Below are 15,104 nucleotides of genomic sequence, written 5' to 3'. Positions count from 1 at the left end.
GTCAGGATCAATGTTCCTATGAAGTTTCATGATCCTAGACGTAAGCATTCTTGAGTTATCATCCGGAAACCATTTTACTGTTTCGAGTCACTGTGACCTTGACCTTTGACCTAGTGACCTGAAAATCAATAGGGGTCATCTGCCAGTCATGATCAATGTACCTATGAAGTTTCATGATCCTAGGCCTAAGCGCTCTTGAGTTATCATCTGGAAACCATCTGAAGGACGGACCGACCGACGGACTGGCCTACATGTGCAAAACAATATACCCCCTCTTCTTCGAAGCGGGGCATAAAAATATATAAGTAGAATTAAGATGTCAAACAATACAAATAGGCTACATGAACTTAGGCACAAACATTGAACATTCTTTCTATTAACCAGGCGTGAACAATTCAACAGACATTGCTGCAAGCGTAAATCAATTTGCCAGATAATGCATCATAATAATATCAACACTTTGTGCCGAAAATTGGAGAGAACATAGAATGCATTCCCAAATTCAAGAAATTGCTAGAAGCTTCTAATCTTCCATGAGATAAATATTTGTACTGATACTCATTAGCTGTCCCAGACAAATGGTTCAAGGCGAGAAATGTATCACAGCATAATATATATTTCAGCAAGCGTAAAGCAAGCCATGCATCAATGAAAGACTGAAAGTAATTTAAATCTTTCTTTTACAGGAATTCCAAAGCTCTTTAAGTTAAACTATTTTTATAGTAAACAACATGAATAATTGTTTTCTGAAAGTTATTTTTCATTATATTAAAAGTAGTCTGAGCATTCCATGGCCTCATAAGACACCTTGAAAGTTAAAGCATATGTTACACATGTTCTATTTACCTGGTTATTAATTACCACTTTTTACAATCTGTACCTCATTCCCACTTTCCAGCTCAGTACTTTATTCTCACTTTCCAGCTCAGTACTGTATTCCCACTTTCCAGCTCAGTAATTAATTCAAGCTTTTCACAATCAGTACCTAACTCCAACATTCAAGCTCATTACTTTATTCCCACTTTTCACAATCAGTAGTACCTCACTCCAACATTCCAGCTAAGTACTTCATTTCCACTTTTCACAATCAGTGCCTCACTCCAACTTTCCAGCTCAGTACTTTATTATCCACTTTTCACAATCAGTACCTCACTACAACTTTCCAGCTCAGTTATTTATTCCCACTTTTCAAAATCAGTACCTCACTTTCACTTTCCAGTTCAGTACTTTATTCCTACTTTTCACAATCAGTACCTCACTTTCACTTTCCAGTTCAGTTCTTTATTCCCACTTTTCAAAATCAGTACCTCACTTTCACTTTCCAGTTCAGTACTTTATTCCCACTTTTCACAATCAGTATCTCACTCCAACTTTCCAGCTCATTAATTTATTCTGATTTATCCAATCAGTACCTCACTCCCACTTTTCAACTCAGTACTATATTCACACCTTTCACAATCAGTACCTCACTCTCACTTTTCAACTCAGTTCATTATTCACACTTTTAACATTCAGTATCTCACTCCCACTTTCCAGCACAGTACTTTATTCCCAGTGTTCATAATCAGTACCTCATTCCCACTTTAGAGCTCAGTTCTTTATGCGCACTATCTAGCTCAGTACTTCATTCCCAATTTATGGCTCTCGATTCAGAACCAACTTATTACTTTATTCAGTGAACATCTAAGTAAAACTAATGACAACATGTCAAATATTTAGTGTATAAACAAACCTATGCTTTGGTGAGTGTAGAAAACAAATTGTGGTTCTGCATCCACAATTCCGAAAAAAAAGACAACCCCATCACAGCAAACATATGGTGGATATGATGTTATGAGTTCCTACTGTTCTTACAGAAAGATACTTGTACACATGTGCATTCTTAATGCACAGGTATGATAGTAAAACTTCCACTGTTACATTCTATCCAACACGGTTATGTTTTTATCTTCCAGTCTTCAATTGTAAGCATTCTGCTTCACAGTGGTCCATTTCAACCATTATGCAAACATACCTCTCTTTTCTATTTGCTTGGACAAGAATTTTGTAGAAAATCAATTGGATACTGCAACTGCATTACAACATGTATCAGATTGCAACTGCTTGTTAAGGGTAAGCTGGGTATAACAAGCAAATTCGTTGAATTGATATCCCCCGCCAATATGCTTCTTGACACAAAAGTGTTATATTTGACACAAAAAAAGAATTTTTTCAAGATACAAAGGGCCATAACTCCGTTATTAACAGATGGTGTACAATGCCATTTGGCATGCATCATCCTCTTATCCATATATATACTCAAACCAAGTTTAAATGAAATCCGCCAAAGCACTTCCAAGATATGGCTCTGGACACAAAAAAAGCATTTTTTTCAAGATACAAAGGGCCATAACTCCTGTATTAACAGATGGTGTACAATGCCATTTGGCGTGCATAATCCTCTTATCCATATATATACTCATACCAAGTTTCAATGAAATCCGCCAGAGCACTTCCAAGATATGGCTCCGGACACAAAAGTGCCGGACGGAGGGACGCACGGACGAACGGACGGACAGACGGAAGGACGGAAAGACGGACGGACGGACAACGCCAAAACAATATCCCTCCACTTATGGCGGGGGATAATAACTACCATTATACGTATTTACCATTTGTATCATCTCACAATGACACATATTTCTGTTAAGTAATTTAAACCAGGAAGACCTTGATTTGATCCCTATTGTTGTCAGATGCCTTCCTGGGTTACAATTGTACATGTACAATTCTATCATGTGCATACCGGTAATAAGCCCTGCCTTCAAGATAGTGTTGCACGTTTCCTACTGATGACTGCCACTTGTTATTTAGCACTTGAATAAACTTAGCCTTTACGGTAAAAATTTACTCTATTAATTTTAACCCAAACATAAACACAACACAAAAGAGTCATAATAACATACTCTGAACAAGAGATGTGTTTGTCAAAAACACAATGCCCTCGATTGCGCCGCTTTGAAGCCATAAATTTTACCCTTTACCTTGAAGGATGACCTTGACCTTTCAACACTCAAAACGTGCAGCTCCATGAGATACATACGCATGCCTTAATATCCAGTTGCTACATGTATCTTCAATATTATAAAAGTTATGACCAAACTTTAACGAAGGTTTAGGAAAGAAAAATACAATGATATTTGACCTTGAAGGATGACCTTGACCTTGACTTTTCACCACTCAAAATGTGCAGCTCCGTGAGATACACATATGCATGCCAAATATGAAAACTTTAACCAACGTTAAAGTTTTGGGACACACACATGAATGAATGAATGACAGACAAACAGACTGTCCAAAAACAATATAGCCCAGATCTTTCAATCCGGGGGCATAAAAAACATAAAGCATTTGCTGTGTGTTGATGGTGACATGACACATAAACTATATGAATTCATGGGAACCATTTTGAAATCTATCAGTCATCAATTTGTCCATAAAATCACAACAGACCCATCTTGAAATAGAACGAAAAACCTATTTTCTCATTGGTTTCCATTGAGATCAACAAGTCAAAATCACTTATGCGTCCCAGAAAAGGGGTACGCAGAGAAAACAGGTGCTATCATACACCTAGGGTGTGATTAATACCAAGTGTCTTTAATTTTTACTGGATATTTCAGGGATGCGACACAATGTTCTTTTGTGTTATATGGAAGGTTTAAAGTACCAAAGTAGTGAAGAAATAAACAAAGTTTATAACACTTACTTCTGCTAATTTGAATAATTAATCGCTACTTTGTTTTATGATCATTGGGCTGCAATTGCAATAGGAAGAGAGAGCCCTGCCAATTGAATTTCATGTTAATGTATAAGCTTGAGGTTGCCGTGGCCGGTGTAATGGATTAAGGTGTCTGCCTAGCAACCCGGTGGTCACAGGTTGGATCCCCACTGAGGGAGAGTTCTTTAGATTTCCCCCCAAAGACACAATTAAAGTACTGGTTCTTGACCCAGGAAATGGACTCAAGAGCGTTCCAATAGGCTTTCGATGCAATCAAGCTAAATTAAATAGGTTTAAACTAATGTATTACCTTGGTTTTGACAGTAAATGTTGCATTAAGAATTCAGTTTGTTGGTCATGGAGAGTTATTCATATATCATGTTGACGGTATACACAATATTTAACTTAATCCAAAGTCACTAATCGTTCTAATTTCTATTGAGCAAACAACCCAAAATGTACATAGTAAACACTGTTGACTGTTGACATGAAAGAAGTTAGAATATGTGATTTAAAAAGCATATGACACAATGCATTCAATGCAACAGTTTCTAAATTCCCTAAATTCATGTTACAAGCAAAAAACTACTAAGCCTATTACAAAACACATACTGTATATATGGATGATAAATGCTTATCATAATGCTATGACTGACTTGGAAGATGGATAATTGATGACTGTCAGTCAATTTGAAAAAAAAGATAATCCACATATAATGAAATTGTGTCAATAGACTATGAAGCAACAATAAGCTATAAATACCTTAAATGATTATCACAAAATATTCTTGTCCGCATAACAACGTAAATCTGCACTGTTTATTCCTATGTATCTATCTATATATAATGAGCATCCCTGCAGATTTTCACCAGTTTCCGCAATATGTGACGTCACAAAATAGTTAATAAATTAAAATAATATTTTATTTTGTAGCCTTTATTTGTTATATCAAACATATGCATTTCAATGTTTATTACAAACTATTTATTATAAGAAAAACTAGGATCTATGGCTATATGTGTTTGATAACAGAATTGTATGCATTCAGAACTATATTTGTATTTATACACTAGGTGAATGTTGTCATCTGTCAAAACATGGCCAGGCGAAAACATGTGAACAGAGAAATTTTAGAGGTATTTTTAATATCTTGTAATGATTTAAGGCGGATTAAAATTAAAATAAGTGGAAAATATTACGGTAATAATTTTTGTAGTATATTGGTACGTTTTATGCAAGTAAACTTGTTTTCGCATCATAAAGACATGTGTTTTCGCGACATATTATTATCTCAATCTGCTTATCATTTAATGTATGTCAGACTTTCCTATATCGTGGCAATCTAAACACACATTGTTGTATGCTTATTGATAAGTTATATCATTATATTTTCATGTTCCCAATAAAGACCTCATTGCATATTATTATAAGCGTACATAGAAACATCTGTTATAAGGATCATCTGGACTATGAAGATGAAGAAGACATATGTGATAGTACCTATTTCGAGACAAACGTGTTTAACTCCATCATTCGCAGAGATGTCTCACAGCTAAGAAACTTGCTTGATAAAGGCGCACATCTAGATATCACAAACAAGTACGGAGAGAGCCCGCTTCATGTTGCAGTCAACCAGGATGAAAATGAAGGTTCATAAACTTAACCATTTATCGCTCAATCGCACTTTGACCCATTTGGAATCCACTAGAATATCAAATTATATTTAAGACTTTTCTTCATAGATTCAAGTTTTGGAGGCTTTATTTCCCACTCTTAAGATACTGATGAGCAACAAAAAGCATATCAAACCTGAACAGACTGCGAGTTCTGGGTTAAATGAAGCTTTTGCAAAAACAAAAGTTTCAAAGGTGTTTTTATCACCGGTCTTTTAAACATGTGAAATCTCAGTCATGCACTACCAATATGTAAACATGCAATGCTTAAAGGGTCTTGTTTACAGATTGTCAAAATTACAATTTTCAATTATTTTGTCTCAGCACGGACTCTAGATTACACGGATATGAAACGGGACCGTTACGCCAAATATCTTGTTATGTCTAAGTCACGTGACCGTGTCGTATCTGTCGATCTTTTATCGAAGCGCCGAGGTTATACATTTGATGTACCCATTCACATATTTTGTTAAATTATAGTTTCATTTCTAGGCCGATTTTGACAAATTATATATCATTAGAAAGCTTACGTAATGTAGTTTTCAGATATATAAATATATATTAAGTTTTTCTTCTGATTTTGGCAGCTCGGCGAGTTATAACTTTAACTTTTGCAAATATCATACCGTTTTGGAGTTTTAGAATCTAGATTTACGGTTGACATGTTCGTACTTTATACCGATTTGTAGCGTTTATATTTGGAGTTCAGTTTTAAAAATAACATCTTGCTTAGGAGAATAGAATTCTGTATATGATAGAAAAAAAATTGGTTTAAAAATGAAAGCAAGTAAGGAATGAAGGCGGAAATAAGTAGCGCGCGGTCCTAACGAACCGAACTGATGGCGATTATGCTTTTGTTTAGATACCGGCCATTGAATTTCCTTTGCCACGATTATTATATTTTTTATGGAATATATTGAAATATTTTGTTCTAGAGACATATCCATAAAGCTAAGTATTAATGAAGCTTAATAAATTTACGATTTCAGCTCTTGATTATAACACAGAAAGGGTGTTAATTTTATGATGAAACAGCGTATACAAATGTATAGCGGACCCTCTTGATATTTTTCGGCTTTGCATACTTCAAATATAATGGGTGTCAAAACATTCATCGTTTGTTGTTTATTATCAAAAAGGTAATTATGTAAAATTATATGAAAGGTTATTAACCATAAATTATCAATTAATTAAAATTATTTAAAGATTCTTGAAAATCACGGCCAACTGTCTATGCATGTATATTGAAATATCTTTATAAGTTAACAGAGTTATAAATATATAGAATTCTAAATTAAAACTCTGTATTATTTGTATTTTTCGGAAAGATTATTTAACCCCGTTGTGGTCAAATGAGAATGCTGTTTTTAATTATGTTGTTCCGTACACTACCATACACTCTTTATAGGACTACGAAATGACGGAGTTTTTTTACCGGTACCCGCTAAATACGTTAAATGTTAAGTATTAGATTTTTTAAATGTTTAAAATGTACATGTATAGGTATTAAGCACTTATAATTATTGTGATTTAGCTGGCTGACATCTATACAGTATTTAGTTTATGGCAATCTGTATGGGCAGATGACTATAAATGTTTTCAATACGCTACATATCTTATAAACGCAAAATTGAGTATTTGGCGTTACATTTCTCCAAGAAATGACCACTAATACCACGAGAAGACATGGAGGTATCATAAAAAGTGTAATCTGACCAGACATTGCCACCTGTGGTTAGGGACCAATATACAAGTATAGGTCCCTGCTGTGGCGTATGACACCATAGTGTTATTTAGTATTGGTCGGCACAGTTTCTGATCATAACGAGATAATTGGTTTGTGCTGAACACAGGGGCAATAAAACCACAGATCTATCAATAAACAAGATTATTGAGATATCTTTTTTTGAACACCGCGATAAAAATGCTCAAACCATGGACTCTAGATTACACGGATAAGAAACATGGCAACATTCTCAGAATCATCACTGCTATATGTGTAATCACCTAACAATTCGTCTAAAAATAATTTATATATTTGAGTTGAAGACGATGTACTGTTGTTTAAGTCTGAATAAACTATCTGTCTGCCTGTCTAAATCCAAGCCGTCATCGTCCCGGTGAAAAAAATCTGATTTTCAATAGTTGGACATGATGCCCTGATGTCAAAATACGAAATGACCCGCGTAACACGGACCGTGATTTTCAAGACTCTTTAATAAATTGATAATTTAAGGTAAATAACATTTCAAATAATTATACATAATTACCTTGTTGATAATAAACAGCAAACGATGAATGTTTTTGACACCCATTTTATTTCCAGTGTGCATGCAAAGCCGAATAATATCGAGAGGGTCCGCTATATACGCTGTTTCATCATAAATTTTACACCCTTTCTGTGTTATAAACAAGAGCTGAAATCGTTAATTTATTAAGATTCATTTATAATAAGCTTTATTGATATGTTTCGTGAACAAAATACTACAATATATTCCATAAAAAATATAATAAGATGGCAAAAGATATTCAATGGCCGGTTTCTAAACAAAAGCATAATCGCCAAGACCGTAGCATCAGTTCAGTGCGTTAGGAACGCGCGCTACATTTTCCCGCCTTCATTCCTTAATTACTTTCGTTTTTAAACAAAAAAATTTTCTATTGTATACAGAATTCTATTCTCCTAAGCAAGATGTAATTTTTAAAAGTGAACTCCAAATATAAACGCTACAAATTGGTATTAAGTACGAACATGTCAACCGTAAATCTAGATTCTAAAACTCCAAAACGGTATGATATTTGCAAAAGTTAAAGTTATAACTCGCCGGGCTGTCGAAATCAGAAGAAAAACTTAATATATATTTATATCTGTTTACTACGTAACGTAAGCTTTCTAATGATATATAATTTGTCAAAATTGGCCGAGAAATGAAACTATAATTTAACAAAAGACGTGAGTGGGTACATCAAAATGTATAACCTCGGCGCTTCGCTGTACGCTAATTGTAAAAGATCGATAGCAACAACACGTTAAAACGCGCGGTGGTAAAACATAAAATGTGTATTTCTTGTGTTTAACTCGCTATAAATCCATTAATAACAACGGGAATATACTAAAAGTTATATTTTTTTGAAAGAGGAATTAATAAGCAACAAGATAACGTATAAACCAATAAAATCGGATGAATAGTTTTTGCATAAGATTGAATTTACTACAGTAAGGGTCAAATACTCGATTCATCTCCTGTCAATATACACTCCGTGGTCTCAGATTTCAAAATGAAAAGAACACTGCAAATGTGAGGCAATATACATTGTCTGGTACTGAAAATGCAGCTTTATTACAGCAGATCTCTTATCTATGAAAATCACAATGGCGATCAAATTGTTGCATCTGCTTTACAGTTAAATATCAGATACAGTATTTCCGCACTTAACCAATGAATATTCTTACTGATTTCAGATTCTGTTAGCATAGTGGACTTGCTTCTGTATTTTGGTTGCTCCCTGACCATAAGGGATCGGTTTGGCCAGATTCCCTTGCACATTGCAGTGAAGACGAGTCCAGTGTATGTAGAGAAACTTCTCATTGCTGGCTCACCTGTCAACGTTTTGGACAATGCTGGTACTGGGAATATTATTGTTATAGGAACTGTGCTGTGAGAAAACAGGGCTTAATGCATGTGCGCAGTGTCGCACAGGCTAATCAGGGTTGACACTTTCCGCTTTTACAAAAGTTTACATTAAAAGGAAGTCTCTTCTAAACACAAATCCAGTTTAAGCGGTAAGTATCATCTCTGATTAGCTGATGTGGTAAGTATCATCTCTGATTAGCTGATGCGGTAAGTATCATCTCTGATTAGCTGATGCGGTAAGTATCGTCTCTGATTAGCTGATGTGGTAAGTATCATCTCTGATTAGCTGATGTGGTAAGTATCATCTCTGATTAGCTGATGCGGTAAGTATCGTCTCTGATTAGCTGATGTGGTAAGTATCATCTCTTATTAGCTGATGCGGTAAGTATCATCTCTGATTAGCTGATGTGGTAAGTATCGTCTTTGATTAGCTGATGTGGTAAGTATCATCTCTGATTAGCTGATGTGGTCAGTATCGTCTCTGATTAGCTGATGCGGTAAGTATCATCTCTGATTAGCTGATGTGGTAAGTATCGTCTCTGATTAGCTGATGTGGTAAGTATCATCTCTGATTAGCTGATGTGGTAAGTATCATCTCTGATTAGCTGATGCGGTAAGTATCGTCTCTGATTAGCTGATGTGGTAAGTATCATCTCTGATTAGCTGATGTGGTAAGTATCATCTCTGATTAGCTGATGTGGTAAGTATCATCTCTGATTAGCTGATGTGGTAAGTATCATCTCTGATTAGCTGATGCGGTAAGTATCGTCTCTGATTAGCTGATGTGGTAAGTATCGTCTCTGATTAGCTGATGTGGTATCATCTCTGATTAGTTGATGTGGTAAGTATCATCTCTGATTAGCTGATGTGGTAAGTATCATCTCTGATTAGCTGATGTGGTAAGTATCGTCTCTGATTAGCTGATGCGGTAAGTATCGTCTCTGATTAGCTGATGTGGTAAGTATCATCTCTGATTAGCTGATGCGGTAAGTATCGTCTCTGATTAGCTGATGTGGTAAGTATCATCTCTGATTAGCTGATGCGGTAAGTATCATCTCTGATTAGCTGATGTGGTAAGTATCGTCTCTGATTAGCTGATGTGGTAAGTATCATCTCTGATTAGCTGATGTGGTAAGTATCGTCTCTGATTAGCTGATGCGGTAAGTATCATCTCTGATTAGCTGATGTGGTAAGTATCGTCTCTGATTAGCTGATGTGGTAAGTATCATCTCTGATTAGCTGATGTGGTAAGTATCGTCTCTGATTAGCTGATGTGGTAAGTATCGTCTCTGATTAGCTGATGTGGTAAGTATCATCTCTGATTAGCTGATGTGGTAAGTATCGTCTCTGATTAGCTGATGTGGTAAGTATCATCTCTGATTAGCTGATGCGGTAAGTATCGTCTCTGATTAGCTGATGCGGTAAGTATCGTCTCTGATTAGCTGATGTGGTAAGTATCGTCTCTGATTAGCTGATGTGGTAAGTATCGTCTCTGATTAGCTGATGTGGTAAGTATCATCTCTGATTAGCTGATGTGGTAAGTATCATCTCTGATTAGCTGATGTGGTAAGTATCGTCTCTGATTAGCTGATGTGGTAAGTATCGTCTCTGATTAGCTGATGTGGTAAGTATCATCTCTGATTAGCTGATGTGGTAAGTATCATCTCTGATTAGCTGATGTGGTAAGTATCATCTCTGATTAGCTGATGTGGTAAGTATCATCTCTGATTAGCTGATGTGGTAAGTATCGTCTCTGATTAGCTGATGTGGTAAGTATCATCTCTGATTAGCTGATGTGGTAAGTATCATCTCTGATTAGCTGATGTGGTAAGTATCATCTCTGATTAGCTGATGTGGTAAGTATCATCTCTGATTAGCTGATGTGGGACAGCGCTTTATGCACAACCATTAAGCAAAGTTTTCCCGGGTCGATTCTTCTATAAAGTATTTACACTAACTGTGGAGAACAAAAAATTTCAAAATAAGTGCCCATGAAATCATTAATTGTCTCAGTTTCTACTGATGTTTTCAAGTTTCAATGTTCCGGCCTTGAGACTGCATTATGTGAGGACCCAGATTGTGTTCCAGAACTGTTTAAATTATATAGAATTAAAGCAGTAATTTCCAGCTTTTTATTTTATTACAAATAATTTATTACGCAAAGACATTTTGGAGTGGTCTTGTGCTTCAGGTGATCACTCAATTCACAGTGATGTTATAATGCATTATCACCAATGATCTGATTTACCTTTAAGTGAAATAGTGGTTACGAGAGACATGACTGAATGATTATGTGTGGGGAAAAATAGTGGTAGAGAAAATGTATGTCTTCGTGTTACCAAAATTCTTTATTTTATGTTGTAAAAATCTAGTAGTGCTTTGTTGTCAAATATTTGAAATTTTGTTGGTATAATACAACGTTACTGTAAAATCATTTATATTTATTGGCATGAAATTTCATGTTTGTTTATATTTTTGGTTTCAATGACTTTTTACTCTTAAGTGGACATGAAAATATGTGGGTTACTGATTTTGGAAAAAAAGAGGAATTTGCATTGATCATTGTCCTATGTGTTTGTGTTTAAACTGTTAATCCACAAAAGCAACAAAAAATAATTATAATGATTTCACAATATATGGGGAAGGTTGTTAACATGTAACATGGTAACATCTAGGTCGTCCCCCTCTGATGCTTGCTTGTGGTGTAGACAACGACACAGTGCTCTCTGCAGTACATTTGTTACTGGACGCTGGTGCAGATGTCCACGCCACTGACAGGGATTTGCAAACTGGTGATCCTGTTTTAACCTTTTTGATCTTTATTTAGAATCTTTTCTTAGACACAAATAATTGGTTCTATTCAGGAACAAGTACCAATTATTCAGTATCATTTCAGCTCTGCACTACACATGTTCACAGTTTAAATACGGGCAAAGAAGTGCCAATTATCTTGTATCATTTCAGTTCTGCACTACACATGTTCTCAGTTAAAATACGGGCCAATGAGTGCCAATTATCTCGTATCATTTTAGCTCTGCACTACACATTTGTTAAAATACGGGCTAAAAAGAACCAATTATTCTGTATCATTTCAGCTCTGCACTACACATGTTCTCAGTTAAAGGAGACAACACTACTGAAGGCAGAGCTCATCTATAAACTGCTCTATGCTGGGATTAATGTCAATGCTACTGACATTCATGGTATGATCTTGATTCTACTCTTTCTTATAAATAAATTTGAGCCTTGTCAGCCTGGGAAAATGGGGCTAAATGCATGTGCGTTAAGTGTCATCCCAGATTAGCCTGTTCAGGACGCACAGGCTATTCAGGGACGACACATTCTTGTTGTCCTTGATTTTTTGCTTAGAAGAGACGTCCATTAAATGAAAAATACCATACAAGCAGAGAGTGTTGTCACTGATTAGCCGATATAAGAATGAAAATAATATTCAGGCAATGAAAATTTTCATTAAGGGCTTAGCTCAATACTGTTCGTGTCTGCTTTACATTCATGTGTCTGATGCAATTGTTTGACACGTGCTTATGGTTAATGTAATATGTGTTTGTGGGAGTCTTATAAAAAGTGTGATGAACTTAAATAACTGCGGCGATATGACTTAAAATTGCGAAATAATTCCTAACAAACATGAATAAGCCTCAATCTTGGAGAAGGAGTAATGCATGTGCGTAAAGTGTTGTCCCAGATTAGCCTGTGCAGTCTGCACAGGCTAATCAGGGATGGCACTGTCCACTTTTATGGAATATTTGGTGTAAAGGATGTCCCTTCTTAACATTAATCCAGTTTAAGCGGAAAGTGTTGTTCCTGATTAACCAGATAAGACTGCACAGGCTGATCAGGGATGACACTTTATGCACAGGCTGATCTGGGATGACACTTTATGCACAGGCTGATCTGGGATGACACTTAATGCACAGGCTGATCTGGGATGACACTTAATTATAGGCTTATCTGGGATGACACTTTATGCACAGGCTAATCTGGGATGACACTTTATGCACAGGCTAATCTGGGATGTCACTTTAAGCATCTGCATTAAGCCCAGTTTTCACAGGCTAATCTGGGATGACACTTTATGCATGTGAATTAAGCCCAGTTTTCACAGGCTAATCTGGGATGACACTTTATGCATGTGCATTAAGCCCAGTTTTCACAGGCTAATCTGGGATGACACTTTATGCATGTGCATTAAGCCCAGTTTTCACAGGCTAATCTGGGATGTCACTTTAAGCATGTGCATTAAGCCCAGTTTTCACAGGCTAATCTGGGATGACACTTTATGCATGTGAATTAAGCCCAGTTTTCACAGGCTAATCTGGGATGACACTTTATGCATGTGCATTAAGCCCAGTTTTCAGAGAGAGGCTCAAATTTAGTGTGTATGTTTCAGGCAGGACGGCAGCAATAGATGTGGTACAGTCTGTGCCAGAACAGAATTATGAAAACCTCCTAGCCATGAGAATATTAGCACGCGGAGGGGCGAACTATGTTGAAAATCATATAGAATTGTTGAAGAACATCTATGAACGTGGCTCTGTCTGGTTGCCACCAAAGTTCTGTCTTCAAGCACTAAATATATTTATTTCTATTACACCTTCATCTGTTTATAGAACTCTGCTTAAGTGTATTAATATGGTTAGGACATCTATTGTGGGACTCAGTTATGAAGATATAAGGAAGTTTTGTCTGGAAGGTCAAAAGAACCTGACTGAGGTGAAATCTCTGAAATCTCTGGCGAGAATCACTGTACGGGGTTGCTTAAAAGGAAAAGTGTTGTATTTGGTTTGCAAGTTAGAACTGCCTAAAGAATTGGAAGAGTATTTGACCTACCCTGAATGTTTAAATGTTAGCGAATTGCTTCAAAATAAATAAAAGATATTGCTACCTTGTTGGTATTGTTTTTTGTTATGAAAAATAGTATTATTTGGTGTGGGATCATATGTAGTTAGGTACCTGGAAAAAGCATTGCATGTTGTTAATGAGAAACTGACAGGGCATTCTTTCAGTATTGAACTAAATCATGTACCTGTAACTGTTACAGCAGCTGAGAAGGAATTTGAAATATTTTCAAAGAAATATTTTACCATTTAATTAAAAGTTTTTCTAGCCAAAGAAATGATAAGTTTTTTCTTTGAAAATGTTTCAGAACTGTTTGTTGGACAGATACAATATCAGATGTTTTAGATTGAAGGAATGTGTGTAATCTGTAGGTCCTGTAAATATACAGGTATGTTAACAAACTATTAATATGTTTGTGACAATTTTGTGTCTGCTGTCTGTTGTACATCATTAACATGTAAAACTCTAGAGGCCACATTTATGGTCCAATCTTCATGAAAATTATTCAGAAAAGTTGTCCATATAATATCTTAGGTGAATTTAAAACTCAATCAGGTGAGGTAAAAAACTAGGTCAGTAGGTTAAATTAAGAAAAATCTTGTAAACACTTAAAGTGGCATTTAAAGTCCAATCTTGGTCAGAAGATTTTTTCTAATGATAACTCAGCTGAGTTCGAAAAGGGTTTCGTTTCGTTGAAAAACATTGCAGCTAGGGGTAGGGCAGTTGTCCTTATATGGCTATAGTAAAACTTTGTTTACTCTCGCAAAGTCACACTTTAATTCAAATCTTCTTGAAACTTGGTTTGAGTATTTGTTCTCATGATATCTTGGCTGAGTTCGAAAATGGTTTCAAGCTGTTGGAAAACATTGCCACCGCAGTTTTCTTTTATGGGCAATATTGCCACCTTTTATATCTCTGAAAGTCATATTTTTTGCCAAATCTTCCTGAAACTTGCTCATAATGTTTGTTCTTATAATATTTGTGTTGAGTTAAAAAATGGTTCTGGTCTGTTGAAAATAAAAGGCTGCGAAGAGATGTATTAGTTTAGCTTGTAATGTTGGCTAAAGTGCAATCTTTTTACATGATGGTGATGATGATGTGGAGGGTACTGGTGATGGCTTCAGAAACTTAAACAACAACCCAAATGTCTAGTTATATTGACTACTCTAATTAAA

General features: G+C 35.8%; 2 protein-coding genes across 5 annotated transcripts in view; one reads left to right on the top strand and one right to left on the bottom strand.

Annotated features, from left to right (window-relative positions):
- The window catches only part of LOC127842734 (uncharacterized), a 118,948-nt gene extending 114,298 nt beyond the window's left edge, over positions 1-4,650 (bottom strand). For all 3 annotated transcript variants that reach the window (XM_052372420.1, XM_052372427.1, XM_052372428.1), the window contains exon 1: positions 4,524-4,650. The gene's annotated coding sequence lies outside the window, so the exon portion shown is untranslated. The remainder of the gene's footprint in view (positions 1-4,523) is intronic.
- A 190-nt stretch (positions 4,651-4,840) lies between these two features.
- Positions 4,841-13,978, top strand: LOC127842732 (uncharacterized). 2 transcript variants are annotated; one of them, XM_052372417.1, is made up of 6 exons: positions 4,841-4,897; positions 5,218-5,410; positions 8,898-9,059; positions 11,745-11,861; positions 12,165-12,272; positions 13,481-13,978. In XM_052372417.1, exons 1-6 carry the CDS (start codon positions 4,859-4,861, stop codon positions 13,960-13,962), a joined length of 1,101 nt encoding a protein of 366 aa, XP_052228377.1. In that variant the 5' UTR covers positions 4,841-4,858; the 3' UTR covers positions 13,963-13,978. The 2 variants fall into 2 exon arrangements, with proteins under 2 accessions (XP_052228377.1, XP_052228378.1); XM_052372418.1 differs by lacking the exon at positions 11,745-11,861.
- Positions 13,979-15,104: the final 1,126 nt, after the last annotated feature.

Source organism: Dreissena polymorpha, chromosome 8, assembly GCF_020536995.1.
Source record: "Dreissena polymorpha isolate Duluth1 chromosome 8, UMN_Dpol_1.0, whole genome shotgun sequence".
Classification (NCBI taxonomy): Eukaryota; Metazoa; Mollusca; class Bivalvia; order Myida; family Dreissenidae; genus Dreissena; species Dreissena polymorpha.
This window is presented reverse-complemented; position numbering and strand designations above follow the sequence as displayed.